Below are 16,586 nucleotides of genomic sequence, written 5' to 3'. Positions count from 1 at the left end.
ACATTCTTTTTCCGTTTCCAGTGTTATTTTGAAAAATAAGCGGCAGTCATGGAGGACGACCGTGCGAGTGGGGTGGATTCGAGAGTAAATGTCAAGTCGAGAAAAATTGTTCGTGATCAACTTGAAAAGTATAAAGACTTATTTAAAAAGTTGCTCGATGGCCAATGCAATATTTCTCAGGAAGATAAGGCCAAACTGTTGCAAGAAATGGTTGTGGTAAGTCTAGTAAATGTCAGTTCCTATATCAAGTTTACTTTGTATTTGTTTTTTTACTATAGTAACACCATCTGTTTTTTTCCTGTGGTATTTTTGTGGTAAACATAAGTTACTTATGACATCGACTTTTATTATCTGTGCCTGTAGTTCTATATAGTTTTGTTATAGTATAGTAACTATAGTATACATGGTTTGTATACTATACAAGTATCTATACACTTTATACTATACACTCAAATATGAGTTTGAGTGGTACATGGTTTATTTTCCTAAAGGGATACTCCACTTTTTGTGAAATAGGCTCATTTTACAACTCCCTCTGGGTTAAACGTTTGAGTTTTACCGTTTTCTAATCCATTCAGCCGATTTTCTGATATTTAGAATAATATCAGTAACCAGACAGTTTCTGGTCTCATTGATTTCCATAGTAGGAAAAAAATATACTATGGAAGTCAATGAGACCAGAAACTGTCTGGTTACTGATTTTCTTAGTTCTAAATATAAGAAAATCGGCTGGATGGATTCGAAAACGGTAAAACCCAACTGTTTAACTCTGGGGGAGATATAAAATGAGCCTATTTCCAAAAAAAGTGGAGTATCCCTTTAAGAAAATAAACCATGTACCACTCAAACTCATATTTGAGTGTATAGTATACAGTGTATAGATACTTGTATAGTATACAAACCATGTATACTATAGTTACTATACTATAACAAAACTATAGAACATTTTTGTAACGGTAAATGTGTTTAGACTAACGTAAATTAACTTCAAATAGTTTTTCATCATCTTTGTTGTCATAGTCTTAGTTTTTTCTTCCATTCACCTTATTTGGCTCTTTTTTTATCTTTTAGAATTTTGAGTTCACAGTACAAGAAAATATAGTTATTGGTGGCTTGTCTTGGGACGAGGCGTCCGAGGAATATTGTGAAGGTAAGTTGCTGTCACAGTTTCAGAGAAATTGTTTTGCAAACCAAGGCAATGACATAATGAACCTTTTTTTTATATAGATAATGAGAGCACTGTAAATGACATTCTGGATGAGAAGATAGTAGAGACTGCCTGCAAACGCAACTCTTTCCCAAAACAAATACGCAAGCAGGTTGTGCGGTCATTAAGAGCTGAGAGGAAACTTCTGGTGAGACAAGCTGTTTTTCTTTTCATTTAAAACCCCATTACACAAATATTTGTGAATTACGAAAGATCATTAGAAGTCTGTGTACTGTGTATATGCTATACACGCATAGTTTTACAAACTTTTATGTTAGATGCGATTAATCGAGTTGACAGCACTAACAGTCTATGATTGGGTCATTATTGCAGTGATGATTATGCTTCTAGCATGCTGTATGGTTGGCAACAGTTCTTCTAATCCTAATTGATGAAGTGTGACCAAAAATGTAGGGCTGGGCAAAAAAAAACAAAAAAAATTTTTTTTTTTGATGAATCGTTTTTAAAAATGTGGTCAATTCTAAGGCCACGAATCAATTTTTATTTATGTTTGTATTATCTTTAACATAAAATAACCTGATCCTGTTTGATCAAGGCATGCAATTTTCAGTATCAAATTTTAATCTTGCATCAAAGTCTATTCATTGTATGCATTTGAAATAAAGAGTTGTACCTAAAATTATAAGTTTATTATACAGGTTTGTGGCTCTTAATTTCTTTTTTTATAAATATAGGATTTGTATGAATTCTATATTCATTCAATCAAATCGAATTGCAACATCAGATTAGATACCCAGCCCTACAAAAATTTGACATTTTATAAATGATAGGTGATGTTATTTTCATCAATGAATTTAAGGTCATTCAGAGGTGCCAATTCATGTGTGAAAATGATTATTCAAGCTCCCAGCCATTCTTTCACAGTTTAAGCCTGATGAATCTTTGGAATATGACCATGATGTTTCCTACATGGTTGTTTAAGAAATGAAAAGCTACACACTCCATTAATTAGGGTTAGAAGAACTGTTGCCAAACATATAACATGCTAGAAACGTAATTATCACTGCGGTAATGATCCAGTCATAGCATAGCATAAATCCAAATTTTTCTGCAATTTTTCTAAGTAAAACATAATCAGTTATTTAATCAGTAATACCATTAGAAAATTACTATTAATTTTAATATGTTTATATATTTTTATTATTTGCAATTTTTATTATCACCATTTGGGAACACCCATCATGCTGTAAATTAGTTCTGTTAAAATGTTAAAGTTCCACCTATGGCCACTAGATGTCCTAATATATTCAAAAATGATCTATTGTTTTTGCTTTGCTGTAACTCATGAATCACTAGGATAAAAAGTGCAATAAACTTTTTTGCACTTTTTTTTTTTTTTTTTGGAACAGCTCAGCTTGTTTTTTTAGAAGACTAAATCCCCTGGTGTTGCTGTGTGAATGTAGCTCATATGGTTATTGTTCATCTATCATTTTAGGGTTTGTATGAACAGGCAGTGAAAACACAAGAGATAAAGCCGGATCCAGCTCAAGGTCTGTGCCCCAATCATTTTTTTCTTTTTTTTTGCAAAAGTACATTGTGATAGAAACATTGCTTTATGCAATATTAATAAATACCTGTTCAACATTGTATTCACAGACACTATCATCAGAAATGTTTCCGCCGCTGCACCTACAATGTTCAAACAAGCCAGTACGGTTATGAAGGTACAAATCAATGTTATTTACCTTTATTCAGTTCTTCTGGATTGCATGTACATCTGAATTGCATGTTACTATGTGCTTGTCTATTTAAACTAAAAAATCTTTAAGTATACGAACAAACTGAAAATCTCAGTTATAGCTATAGACAAAAATACATTTGTATTAACATTCCCCAATTTCCTTCATTCTATTCAGTCTCTGAAAAGCCTAAAGCAGGCAGCTGAGGGCTTGCGTCAAGTTCTCGACATGCAGACTTCAGCGGAGACGGTGGAAGTCTACAGAGAAGTGTTCGGCAGCTCAGTAGGAGATGTCTGTCCAGACCTTCACCACAGGCTTCCATCCAGCATCAAAAGAGCTGCTTCTGATTCAGAATACAGTGCAGACTATGTTCCTGCTCCAAAAATCATCCAAAAGACTGATGCAAAAACTATTTAATATGTATGTGTTTGTGTGGAAATGGAGAAGGGCAGTATAAGAGTGCATTCACACCTGCTACTAAATAAGTGTTTTGTATGCTGATTCTTACTCATTTAATGTAAATAGTTTTTCTGGTCAGAAATACTTCATGCATGTAGCTTAGAAAAAAATAAGTTTTTCGTCACTTTCTTTTTCCATTAAATCCAATAAATTACATTTTTAGAGAACTGTTGTGATGATGTGGTTCAGGTTCATACCACAAGGTGTTCTTGGTCTACCAGTGTTGGTTTCCAAATTAACTGGCATATATATATATATATATAAAAAACGTGGACTAATTGAAAGGGTCCCTCTATTCTATTGTATCCCTCGTGAACAGAGATGAAAATCTGACACTATTTTTTTTATCTCATTTTCTCCAAAAGGGTGGAGGAAGTTTAACTGACAAAATTGTGAAGTAAACGGATTGAAATTGTCATTTCGTGGAATGACCCAAAAGCGAAAACCCGACCGAAGTTACTGTGGCGTCCTCGAGAGCACCACGTGACTTCAAAGAACATCCGCCGACGGCATTTGCAAGAAATCATTAATGTCACTGTAGCACGTTGACTGACAGTTTAAAAATGCCTAAACTTGCGTTAATTAACACGGACTCTTAATTTGCAGGTTTCATTTTCCATCAAGTTTAGTGGGCGTAAGTCTTCATTGTGCTCGTGCTCTCCTGCACCTGTCATGTCACTTTTCAATGCGACAAGTAACTTTACTCGAAATGATGCTCCAGCTTTACGGTTGTTTCGAAAGAGTGAGGTATGTAACTTTTTATGCTTGTTTCTTTTCTTTAAATTATTACAAACGCATAAACTGTTATAAATGAGTAAAGCCTACATAATTTACAAACTACTATCGAACATGTTCATTCTCATCGATGGATCAGTGCCATCCAAAATGATTGTATGATTTACTAATACGTTAATCCTGCACAGTATTGCAAAATGTTCGAGAAACAACACAGCATAACTTCTACAACATCTGGTTATGATTCAGAGCTCTGATGATGATGAGAAAAGGTTGAAAAGAAGAGAAAAGAACCGAGTTGCTGCACAGAGAAGCCGCAAAAAACAAACCCAGAGAGCTGACGAGTTGCACGAGGTTTGTAACCTGCTTATTGTATAGAATGTAGCCTAAATATGTTGATTTCAACATTTTTTTTTCTTTCCGGTAAACTGCTTGTTTAACAGGTTTTACTCCATAGACATATGTTGACAATAAGTGGGCAGACATGGGAAAATACACCAAATGCACAGTGATGCGCATGTGATTGATGTGGTTTTTGACATACTGAAATTTTGTTTAACCAGGAGTATGAGTGTCTGGAACAGGAGAACAGCCTGCTGAGGAAGGAAGTCCAGCTTTTGATTGAGGAACAGCAATGCTTAACAGATGCCCTCAAAGCCCATGAGCCTTTATGCCCTGTCGTGAACTGTATGACCCCCACAACAAGGTCCACAGGCACAGTGCCACCTGAGTTTATGTCTAGATGAAGACTCACTCACACCTGATGCTGCTCATGCTGTCTGAATTTCCATTTAAGGATAAATGAAGTATCCTAAATGCAAGTGACTTGCGGCATGCAGTTTTTATGCTTTTTATTTTAAAGTATTAACCCGTGAGTTCAGTATGCTGTGTTTTCCGTTAACATGCTGTTGAATGATTAATTCACGCTCAAACATTCTCGTTTGCATTTTGATAGGTTCAGAATACAGATTCTCTGTAGTCGTATGTTACTTTTCCCATGGGGTTATGCCTCACGTGAATAAATCCACAATATTTACTGTGATAGAGTCCATAACCACTAACTAAACCATCTGTTATACCATAGTTGATGGGCAGTGAATGAACGACATGCGAGAAGGGACTTCTGCTTTATGAGAGCGTGTCCGACCAAAATACCTAAGGTTAGTTTCAAAAGTCTGTTACAGCAGTTTTGATATTGCTGCACTATTAAAAATAACCACAACAGCTCAATTCAAATGTCAATGTTACTATTCTGTCTTGCGTATTCATGTTTTGCTGTGGTGATTGTAAGTATTAGGGGAATTATTTTATTTTAATAAAAAGGAATCACTCTGTTTATAAACTGTATGACGCAGATTGAAATCACTAGCGTAAATTGTAATAGTGATTCAATTTCTATTAAAATGAGGTCACTGAATCAGAAAATGACCACATGTGTATTTTTTTTTTCTCATTTGTGTTGAAACCATATCTGGGGGTGGTTGCGGTAAGATGGTGGTCTGATTTTTTTTCTTGTGTGTATCACTTCCTCAAACTCCCATGGACTTACCTTCCTAACCAGTGCAGGGTACACACTTCTATATTTCTCTTCCAGTTTTCTCTTCTCTTCTGAAATGTCCTTGAGTTTGGATCTGTTGACTTTCGTTTTAAAACGTTAAAGCCAAAAAGCATTGTTTGACAATGTAAAAAAAACAAACAAACTTATAAAACAGAAAGTTTTAATATGGTATATTTGTTTGTTCATGACTATGCACATGGAATTGTTTAGCATGGGTAAACTATTAATGCATAGCCTCATGATACTGTTTGCAAAGATACGTTTAAAAAAAAAATGTATACATGATGCATCACAAATGGGTCATCTGGTATGTACAGTAGAGTAGAAGCATATGAATGCAAATGGCAATGAAACTAACACCTCTATTAACTTTGGTCACAAAGGTCTGTATTCCTGGATTTGAACGTTTTACCTCTTCCCCAAAATATCAGAGAGTTTCAGTAACAATTGACACAGAGCAAGTTCCGTATAAAAATGTCAAAAAAAATAATAAAAAAAATAATAATATATTTACACAATGTATATATTAGTGTATAATATATATACAGTGTATACACTGTAATTAAATCTAACTAATTGAAAGAGGAAAGATTCATATTGGTGAGGGAAAATAATAAATATATATTTTTTTATTGTTGTTGTTTAGCCTATTTCTTTTCTTCTTCTTACTTCTCTCCCTTGAATATAGGGAGTGAGTTGCTGATTTTACTGTTTTTCTGAACTGCTAAAATACATTTCTCAGAACCATCAGCCACTTTCTCAAAACCTTAAACACAAAACCAAATCTTTAAACTACATTCAGAGAACCTCTGAATCTTCCGGAAAAATCAAACAATTGCCTCGAAACCATTTGATCTGCTTTCAGATCATACACACAGCAAATCAATATTATAAACACTTCTGATCATTCGTTATACACTAAAGCAAAAAATGGAGAGCACAGAATCCAGAATGCAGTTACAGAAAAAAAGTGAGTTGTAACAAAAAAGTATAATCTTAATTTACTGTAGTAAGGTGAATAAATAGTTTACTGTGAAAAAAGAGTGACCCAACTTCAAAAGCCAAAAAGGTTACAGTAAAAAAAAAGTCTAAAATAATGAAAGCATGTTGTAGTCACTTTGTGATTTGTGCAACTGCAGAATCAGGGTCAGTAAGAGAGATTGTATTCTGCTTCAGCATCATGTCTTCATGATTTTGTCCGCATCACAGACACCACATCATCTCTGCTGGCAAAGCGAAAAACCACGAAGCAGATCCAGCCATGACAACATTCTCCACACCTTGCCCTCATCCTCTTCCTCCTCTAACACACACACTCTTCTTTCTCTCCCTCATATTGTTATCCATTATTATCAACAATCAGTGCAACATTTTGAGTCAATTTTGCCACTCTGAACTGACTTATATTATGTACAGTTGGTTTTGGTCACATCATTAGAAATAAGTGTGAACCATTCTGAGTCATTTCATTTCGACTTATTTGTTGAGAATTTGGTTAGAAGTTTGAATAGCGGAGGGAGGGATTTAATATAAGAAAATGTGTCATTTTTTTCTTCTCTTTTTGATTCAATTAATGTACAGTTGTGTTTTGTCTGGTTAATTACTAATAAAAAAAGATTGGGACTAAAATTATTTACATTTAGATACGCTAATTATATTTAAAAAGTTAGAAAACAGTATATTTGAAAGATAGATAGATAGATAGATAGATAGATAGACAAATAGATAGATAGATATATAGATAGATAGATAGATAGATAGATAGATAGATAGATAGATAGATAGATAGATAGATAGATGGATGGATGGATGGATGGATGGATGGATGGATGGATGGATGGATGGATGGATGGATGGATGGATGGATAGATAGATAGATAGATAGATAGATAGATAGATAGATAGATAGATAGATAGATAGATAGATAGATAGATAGATAGATAGATTTTGTGGCCTATTACAATTGTTTGATTGCCATGCCCTCTAGTGGACACATTTGTTAATGAACATGCATCAAAATTTTATTTAAATTATATTTTATTTAATCTACGTCTTTGATGTAAATATACTGAAAAATAGATAAAATACTGATAAAATAGTTTGTAAATAATCTGTTTAATCAATATTTGCAACAAATGTAGCCTATGTCTTCTACTACATCGTAAACGTTCAGGCTGCGTCGGAGCTGTAAGGAAATGTCTCTTAGTCACAACACGAAAATAGAAGGAAGTAGAAAAGATTATCAGAAACTTTAACATTGCCTTTTAAAGTGGACATGTTTTTGAATCTGAAAAGAGGCGAATGCAAATTCCAATTGTGAAATGGGAAATTAGGGGTGTGTCTAAGTTCTGTGATGGTAACTTTTCCTTCCTTATATCTGTAAGTTCCTGGTATAGAGACTGTAGGTGGTTGCCCTTGGAACTCGCATCTAAAAACTCTTGGAAGCCTTACAGGAACTTAAAGAAGAATGTGGACATTGACGTTCCCGCTGAACCCACGCTTCCTTGAGCACCCCCGTAGTAAAAAGAAGGGACATTTCCATGTAACTGGGCAGGAAGTGGTCTAGACTGTTCGCTAAATGCAATCATTAATCTAGGAAAAATAACCTCAGGGTTGTGAACGGTACTTTTACCGTTTTAACCCTGAAGGAGTAAAGTGTTCCTCCTATCTTACAAGGTAAAAGCCTGTCGGTCAGGAATGCATCACATCAAAACCATTAAAATCATTACTATAGTGTTCAAAGGTTATAACACCGGTGTTTGAAATAGCATTACAACACCCTTTTTGACATCTTAAGATTCCATTGCAACAGTTTTAAGTGGTTGCATCAGAATGTGAAGTTTCCGCTGATTGCATTTATTGACCATGTTTGTTCACATTCTGACAGGGCAAAGTGCACTTGCATTACTGTGAAAGTCAGGTCATGGTGTTATGAACCGGGGTCACTTCCAGCTCACTGTAAGATGTCAAAGGAATGCAATGTATTTCGGATTTAAATAGAAATTCATATTCACAAATTAAAAAATATATTAAAAAATACATTCCGTGAGGTGATCATTTACTGTAGTTCCAAAGGTGTGTTCATACCTAAAAAAAATTTAATTGCAAATAGTGATTCATTTCAGTGCACTGATTGGGAAACAAATATGAACAAAGAGTGTATGTTTCCTGGTGATGGTAATGCAGGGTTTATTGCCTTTATGGGCGCTGTATGTTTTCAGAAAAGAGGTGGAAGTTATTCAAGAGTTTATCATCACATGGCTGACATCAATCTGCATCAGCAATGATGAAGCAATGAGCAGCAACTAAGACTTGATTGCCCCATAAATATGTTTTTCTACATTAAGGGATGTGCACAAACATGAATGGCTCGAGTTCAAACTAAACTGGAGCATACAGCAAATAAAAAGGCCAAAAGGTATGTTTTTTATTGTGGATCACGGAAAGGGTGGAGAAAGCAATTATGGCACGAAGGCTTTTAATTTAGGTTTTCAACAGATTATCTGCAGCCATATAAGATTTAATATTTAACTCACCTTTGACTCTGGCAGAGAACATCAACCTTGGGAGTCGGACCCTTATTTTATTTAGTTATTTAGTGCCATATTTGCATTAAAGGCTATTTTTGACAAAAAAGAAGACTCTTATATTTTATTTTTGGTAGAAATTCTACATCATTGCCTGGTTACATATTGTATTTGCTTTTGATTAATGAAAGTAAGGCAGTTTCAGTTTGTCTGTGTACTTTTATCCCTATTAAAAAACCAGTCATGCTAAATAACTCCCTCTCAAAGAGAAAGGTTTAAAAGGTACTTTTAGTTCCTGTACAACCACATTTTTTCTTCTTCTAGAAATTGTTTTTTAAAACGAACCAATTATTTAAAATTCAGAATAATTCCTGCACTTTTGTCCAAAAAGGGAGTTACCAAAACACAACCCTAGAGGGCTTTCAGGGGAATTTCAGAAGACTTTTTCTAAAAGCCTTACATTATCATCTCTAATCAATTAAAAATCATAATATGTGTTTTCCTTGTATTAAACCACCCACTTTAACAGAAGTAATCATTCAAATCAGCAGAAAATGCTGAATCATTGCTCACTGGTTGCATGAACTTGATCACCTCAGGGGTTTACACTCAGCACGTTTCTCAAGTTATACATGTGCGGGCTTGCCCTTCAGCAAATATCTCAACACAACTGCTTGTTGAACACCTCAAGTACACTTACATGACAAGGTGTTGCCTCTTCTGATGCAATCAGGGTGATTCAATCATAATAACATTTGACCTCAAAGCATGACTCAAATGCAAGTGGTATTTTTTTTATTAATAAAGTATCAAAAACAAACAACAGACAGTCAAAATGAAGCCATTTTATATAAATATGCAATTGAATACAGCCCATTATACCTTCTCAAACATGACTTCTGGTAGCAAGTGCACTTGAACTCTTATGTGGACAGCAATGATGTGATGGATAAAACCTGGTTTAACCACAAACAGAAAGCTTTGTTTTCATTGCACATATAATGTCAGTAGTACCACATTTTGTGGCATGCCTATTTGAACAACGACAACAAAACAAAAAAAGGAAATATCTACCTGACGCCTGCGTCACTTAACCTTTCACTACACGACAGAACACACATTTAGACTACTCAAAAACAAGAGGCAGAAATTTGTAAAAAGATTAGGGAGTTTCTTGAATTTTAAAATATTTCTAACACCTTTCTGTAATATTAGGCAATACAGTCACAGGGCCCGATCAGATGTCTTGTGGTATGTGTTTCTTCACTAACAACATGGCGTGACATTAAAAGTGCTAGACACATGACCCAGGAACACAGCCAGACAATTATTAAGAGCTTTACGTTGAATATTTCAAGCTTTACATTGAATATTTTAAGCTTCTTTTTTTCCAGCTAACAATAACATTCTAAGAACGTTTTGCTAACATTCCCATTAAGTTGAATGTTCTCTGATCCAATTAAAAAACCTGTTTTGGTTATGCAAACGTTAAACAAAACATTAAGGGAATGTTCCATTTTTGCAAACATAATGCAAACTTTACCTCCCAAAGTTCTCTGACACTTTAAAACATCTAATTTCCCTGTCTTGGTTATGCAAACGTTCCATTTAAACATTTCTACAAACATTTTGAGAATGTCACTTTTAAATGTTCTCCGATTGTTCTAAAACAAGTAGTAACTATATAAAACAACTTATTACAGAAAAAGATGAACAATGTATTAATGAGGTTTTGAGAACATAACTTTAAAGGAACATTCTATTAAGAACGTTTGCTCATGACTTTAAGAGAACCTTGTCAGAACGTTCCGAGATGGTTCACTGTCAGCTGGTCTATAGACAATAACAACACACAGCTACATTATACATCAGAAAATAAGTATGTCCTTGCTAAAAGCACAAAAAACACTTTCTTTTTTCTTTCTTTTTACAGTGGACTGATAAATGCAGACCCTCCTGCTCACAGCATTGTAACAACAATATAGTCAGATGTTTGAGGTGATAGACAGCCTTTCAGTGGTGAAGGGTAGAGGTTTCCTTGTATGTAAGTGGCGTCTCAAAGTCCACTCCTCGTCGACTTCCCTGTTATTTTATCTGTTTTAGCATGAGTTTCCTGTAATATACATAGCCCAAGTCCTGAGAGATTAGTAGCAGCTTGAAATACTTCACATGGCATGTTATGTGGACACTTAACACGACAGAGGCCACAGATACATTTGTAACCAAACTAAACAACTTCATTCATCACCCTGTATGTCTGCCAAAATTAATGAAAAAGATACACACAAATCACTAGGTCCCCCCCCCCCCCTCACTAGAATAGTACTTGCTGTCAAACCCACCGCCAGGGTTTCATTCAACCAACAAGCCGATAAATAGAAGACATCATGTCGTTCTGGCGTCAACATGACGTCAAGCTTTGGTGCATACAAAAAGCATATACATTTACGAACACATTTAAATAAGAGAAAAACGCATCAGACGTCCTTCAACACTTTAGTGCTTTAACAGTCTCTTTCTTTCAGTGTACATCAGACCGACCTTGAGTGGCATCATGGCAGGCACCCGTGTTTAGTCCTTTATAACGTGGGTGAACCTCCCAGTGTTCCTTGGCGAGGATTGCGGAGCCATTAGCTTCTTGCCTGTACAGTTTGGGGGATTCAGAGATGCCCACAGCTAGTTGGTATCGCGGTGTGTGTTGGTCCACTTATGGTTAGATTCAGACCCTGCAGGGTGGTCTCTTTGATTTGCTGGATGAAGAGCTTCCTTTCATCTTCAGGGGTCTGGCCGTTCTGAGCACGGACAATGCAGGTGGGCCTGTGCAGGTTGAGCATGTAAACTAGCTGCTGCTTTTGGTTCTTCAGCTCCTCAATCTGGGCTTTCAACTCGGCGTTGATGGACTCCAACTTCTCGGACTCCTGAATCAAAAAACAAAAGCCATTCATTGAATATAAATGAGTGTAAAATGTTTGTAAATTAAAATAAATTAATCATAAATATATATGATTAATAATGTAATCAATTATATCAGTCAATATAATATTATTTCATTATAATATTATTAATTCATTGAATATATATATATATATAATACAATTAATTAATTCATATTAATGTAATCAATTATAATATATATATATAATATTTTTTAACTGATATAATTGATTACATTAATATTAATTAATTGAATATATATTCAATTAATTAATATTAATATAATCAATTATATATTAGATATCAATTATAGATAAGATATTTTGATATACTTAAGTGTGTGTATATATATATATATATATATATATATATATATATATATATATATTATATACACACACACACGCTTAATAAATATATCTAAATATCTTCATATTAATGTAATCAATTATATAAATGTATTGTTTGTGTGTGTGTATATATAAAATAATTATATTCAATTGATTAACATTAATGTAAACAATTATATATATATATATATATATATATAGTATATAAAGAGGAAATAAAGACTACCTTTTGTAAATGATCGGTTTTCTCCTTTTTCTTGTTTCGGCATTTTGCTGCTGCAACTTTGTTTCTTTCCCTCCGTCTTTTTCTTCGTTCACTCTCCTCTGGAGTGGCCTAAAATTATAATATTCATCACATACATTAAAAACATATGCCCACATTGTGTAATGAATATGGATTTTATGAAATATCTAATGGTTCTGAATTCGATCCACAAGTGGATGAACAAAGAATTGTGCAAGCATGGCTTTTCTACGTGTGTGTTACTCAATATAACCGATGTGAAATACAAGAAATTACTTTCATTTTAAATGCGATTACTGTAAATGAGTCATTCTTACCAGTCGCTTCATTACAGGTAGTTCAGGGGGTCGTTCGCTGTTCATACATGCTCGATCAGTGGTCAAGGTGCTCATGCCGTTTGACATGCGTTTGTTCTGGATGGCGTAGCGCAGCTCCTCTTTCACTAATGGAGTGAAGTTGGTGAAGTCGTCCAGTGTGAGAGAGCCTGGCGGGGAGAGGCAGGGAACCAAAGCCGATGCGCTGATCTCCAAGGAACCCAAGCCAGGATGCTGAAGCATCATTCCGAAATCTAAAACATATGAGGCAAGACTTAAGTCATGGTCATGATAAGAGAAGATCATTTCAGAAGTTTTTTTGTAGTCAGTTAGAAACTATCTCCCCCCCACCCCCTTCTCTATAAAATATTAGACTACCAACTTAAATAATGTAAAAAAGATAGAATGTAAAAAAGTTACTGTAAAAAAAAAAAAAACATAGGCTATTGAATGATTAACTGTAATAAAAAAATGAAATCAATACATGTAATTGCACTGTAAAATAGTGTTCAGATCTATAATAGAAATAAAAAGTATGAATATATATAATTGTATTAAATATATTTATACATATTGTTTCAATATATTATTTACAATTGAAAAATATATTTAACAAGTCCATAAATATACTTAAAGTAAAACTGTTAAGTAAAATACTGTTATTATTTCAGGAGAAAGGGGTATTCCCAGAAGCTCATGTTTAGTTCATTTTTTAGAATAATTTCAAGGTTATGTTTTACCCTAAAGGGGCTTTGTGTTTGTAAATCTGTGCTCTGTCTTTTAATAATAATAATAATAATAATAGGCTATTACATAGTCACACAGACAAATTTTCAAAGTGATATTCATCAAAGCCTTAAATTGTACCACATATTCTCTTATTCTCAGTACATTTACAGTGGCAAACAGATTTGAATAGCTCAAACAAGTTAGTATTTTAACACAATATAATGACATAGAAAGTGTGACATAGCCTATAGTAATACTTTTAACATCACATCACTTTTTAAAGGGTTTCTTTTAATCACAGTTGTCAATATTTTACCGTATTTTTTACAGTCACACTGACGTAACATACATTTAGCTTAGTCGATATAGCCTATATCACACTTTTTTGTTGTTATCGCTTTATTCAAAAGTTATGCGACTACATTCAATTACCATACTCAAATGTAAAATATATTCTCTAATTACATGCATAGCAGGTCTACAATCATAAGTAGATAATCCTATAAAATCATCATCTTTAACTGTTTATTTAATAAACTCTAATCCGGTGACACTTTACCCAAAGTGTTGGTTGCTATAGTAAACAGTTATTGATAGCCTAAATATTTTTCACAGTTGCCTATAAAGATTCGCCAATAGAATATCATAATCAGTTATTATACAAATATTACAACACGAGTTACTGCAGCGCAGTTCCGCACGTTTTGCAACTATTCTTGAGAACAAGATAACTTCGACTATAAGATAAACAAATAATTAATTATATATAAATACATATAGTAAAATATAAGATAACATTTTGAATAGCCTATAAAGTATTATAAACAATCGCTTTATCCAAAAACACAATATTGAATTCAGTCGATTTAGCTACAACATAGCCTCGACATTTTCCAGAGTGTGTTCTAGAACAGGTACAACAAAAGCCATAAATAACAAGAGAAAGAATGTTGTCACTGACCTTGTTTTTGCTGAATAAAACGCGCGTGTTGTGATGCTCTCCGCCGGCAGGAGTGTTCTCGCTCTCTCAGCTGGTAACGTTACTGTTGTCGCCCGGCTCGTTGCATCACCCCTTTTAATGGCTGGAGGACGTGAACTACTACTAGAGGCGGGGCGAGTGACGTCACCCTATTTATAGTATGTCTTTGCAATGATGCAATCAGGCAACCCTCTGCGCGCACCATAACTGGGCATGCTCAGCCCCCCGCCCTGTCTGTACAATGGAGTAATCGAAATCGTAGCAGGATGACATGTTAACCTAATGAGCAAATAAAGACATACCCGTATAATGACATGGGATCTCTGGTATGCTCTAATGTAATGCTGAATAGTTATGAAAAAAAAAAAGACTTGGGAGAGGAGAAATTGACTGGCTTGATCAGAATGAGACCAGACAAGTCTTCTCTCTCTGTTAAACACACTCTTTTTTGTTTGTTAATGGAGAATTGTATGAAGATGGAGAGCTGATCCCAAGGTCAGTGTTTTGATGTGTTTTATTTAGTCCATTAATGAACATCAAATACGGCAGTAAGCATGTTTTCACCATTTAACATGTTCATGTTCAACCATTTAAATTCATAGATTGAGAAGGTGTAATTATCAGTGTAACTTTGGCACCACTTCGAATTTACAAAGAACAAACGTTTCAGTTTTAGTGAATTGACATTTTACAGTGCGTTCAACTTTTACAATATCAAGGTTGTAATTAAACCTGGCTTTATTATGTTTTATTTTGATTGTTGTGAACCTGATGTCCTGTTTTATCTGTGGGTTAATCAATGTTAAAGGGATAGTTCACCCAAACATGAATTTCCGTCTTCTGCTGAACGCAAAAGAAGATATTTAAAAAATATGGGTAACTAGCACTTGATGGATCCCATTGACTTTTATAGTATGGGGGGAATATGGGGCCCATCGACTGTTTGGTTTCCGACATGCTTCGAAATATCTTCTTTTCATTTTTGGGTGAAATATCCATTTAAGCTAGTGGAAATGTTGTTTATGTTCCACTAAAGCTCTGATGTAGTTGTTTTAGAACAGGCATGCCTATTATTTATGTAATATTAGAATAAATTTCACTGTAAAAAAAAAATGTTATCACAACTTAAATAATTTATTTAGTTGAGATAACTTATTATTTTGAGTTTCTGTTGATTAAATCAATCTCCTTCATTGTATTAACTCACTTTTCAATCAGTTCAATCAACTTAAAATTTTTCAAAAAACTTAAAATTTTAAGGCAACCAGGTTACTTACTTGTTTAACCAACAATATTTTTTTAGAAGTAAGACAAAAGTGCATAGTGAAATTAGACATTAGAGCTCATAGCTTTTGTCTGTTTATTTTGAGTTGTGGATATTAAACGGAATCATTTTGGAGTGATTTTAGGGAGTGGGCAAGTCTGTCTGCATTCCTCTCCTGGACGCGAAGCGCAGCTTTCTCGCACTGGTTGGGTCATTACCAGTATGCCAGTGTTCTAGAAATTTCCAATGATCTCCTTTTACCAGTCCTACTAAAACACTCCCTTTTTCAATTGAGCTTGAACACAAAATAATGTTACCAAGGAGCTGTGTGTAAACCTGACACAAGTCAAAACATGGCAATATTTATTTTTCTCAAGAGAAATTATGACTGCCTGGCTCAAAAACTATTTTATTCGAATTAATGAATCTAGGTAATGAGGGAGTTACATAAGCATTTAAAAATTTAAAAATCTTTTTAAATCCAAACCAAATAGCAGTTAAAAAAATAAATCTAGTTGTTTTTTTGTTTTAGAAAAAAAGTTTAAGTTGGATTTATAGCAACAATAAATGTTCTAAGATGTCCAT

At 34.2% G+C, this 16,586-nt stretch overlaps 3 protein-coding genes across 3 annotated transcripts; 2 read left to right on the top strand and 1 right to left on the bottom strand.

The window, feature by feature from the left end:
* The first annotated feature begins 2 nt into the window (after window positions 1-2).
* On the top strand, window positions 3-3,522 carry nsl1 (NSL1 component of MIS12 kinetochore complex). The gene is made up of 6 exons (XM_039692338.2): window positions 3-216; window positions 1,072-1,150; window positions 1,228-1,355; window positions 2,664-2,718; window positions 2,825-2,892; window positions 3,085-3,522. The coding sequence occupies exons 1-6, from the start codon at window positions 49-51 to the stop codon at window positions 3,322-3,324; spliced, it is 738 nt and encodes a 245-aa protein (XP_039548272.1). The 5' UTR covers window positions 3-48; the 3' UTR covers window positions 3,325-3,522.
* A 146-nt stretch (window positions 3,523-3,668) lies between these two features.
* On the top strand, window positions 3,669-5,529 carry batf3 (basic leucine zipper ATF-like transcription factor 3). The gene is made up of 3 exons (XM_039692339.2): window positions 3,669-4,113; window positions 4,351-4,455; window positions 4,665-5,529. The coding sequence occupies exons 1-3, from the start codon at window positions 4,039-4,041 to the stop codon at window positions 4,845-4,847; spliced, it is 363 nt and encodes a 120-aa protein (XP_039548273.1). The 5' UTR covers window positions 3,669-4,038; the 3' UTR covers window positions 4,848-5,529.
* Window positions 5,530-9,960: 4,431 nt separating this feature from the next.
* Window positions 9,961-14,866, bottom strand: atf3 (activating transcription factor 3). The gene is made up of 4 exons (XM_039693071.2): window positions 14,720-14,866; window positions 13,033-13,283; window positions 12,698-12,805; window positions 9,961-12,105 (listed from the first exon to the last, which is right to left on the bottom strand). Exons 2-4 carry the CDS (start codon window positions 13,273-13,275, stop codon window positions 11,848-11,850), a joined length of 609 nt encoding a protein of 202 aa, XP_039549005.2. The 5' UTR covers window positions 13,276-13,283; window positions 14,720-14,866; the 3' UTR covers window positions 9,961-11,847.
* Window positions 14,867-16,586: the final 1,720 nt, after the last annotated feature.

Source organism: Pimephales promelas, chromosome 13, assembly GCF_988280905.1.
Source record: "Pimephales promelas chromosome 13, fPimPro1.hap1.1, whole genome shotgun sequence".
NCBI classification, from domain to species: domain Eukaryota; kingdom Metazoa; phylum Chordata; class Actinopteri; order Cypriniformes; family Leuciscidae; genus Pimephales; species Pimephales promelas.
This window is presented reverse-complemented; position numbering and strand designations above follow the sequence as displayed.

What these genes read in the sequence shown, in the direction of transcription:
- nsl1 (XM_039692338.2), top strand. Translation starts at nt 49, where the DNA reads ATGGAGGACGACCGTGCGAGTGGGGTGGATTCGAGAGTAAATGTCAAG. An exon ending in GTCCGAGGAATATTGTGAAG is followed by an intron (nt 1,151 to 1,227) that starts GTAAGTTGCTGT and finishes TTTTTTATATAG; the next exon opens with ATAATGAGAGCACTGTAAAT. An exon ending in GAGCTGAGAGGAAACTTCTG is followed by an intron (nt 1,356 to 2,663) that starts GTGAGACAAGCT and finishes CTATCATTTTAG; the next exon opens with GGTTTGTATGAACAGGCAGT.
- batf3 (XM_039692339.2), top strand. Translation starts at nt 4,039, where the DNA reads ATGTCACTTTTCAATGCGACAAGTAACTTTACTCGAAATGATGCTCCA. An exon ending in GGTTGTTTCGAAAGAGTGAG is followed by an intron (nt 4,114 to 4,350) that starts GTATGTAACTTT and finishes GTTATGATTCAG; the next exon opens with AGCTCTGATGATGATGAGAA. An exon ending in GAGCTGACGAGTTGCACGAG is followed by an intron (nt 4,456 to 4,664) that starts GTTTGTAACCTG and finishes TTGTTTAACCAG; the next exon opens with GAGTATGAGTGTCTGGAACA.
- atf3 (XM_039693071.2), bottom strand. Translation starts at nt 13,275, where the DNA reads ATGATGCTTCAGCATCCTGGCTTGGGTTCCTTGGAGATCAGCGCATCG. An exon ending in TACCTGTAATGAAGCGACTG is followed by an intron (nt 12,806 to 13,032) that starts GTAAGAATGACT and finishes TTATAATTTTAG; the next exon opens with GCCACTCCAGAGGAGAGTGA. An exon ending in AAACCGATCATTTACAAAAG is followed by an intron (nt 12,106 to 12,697) that starts GTAGTCTTTATT and finishes TTTTTGATTCAG; the next exon opens with GAGTCCGAGAAGTTGGAGTC.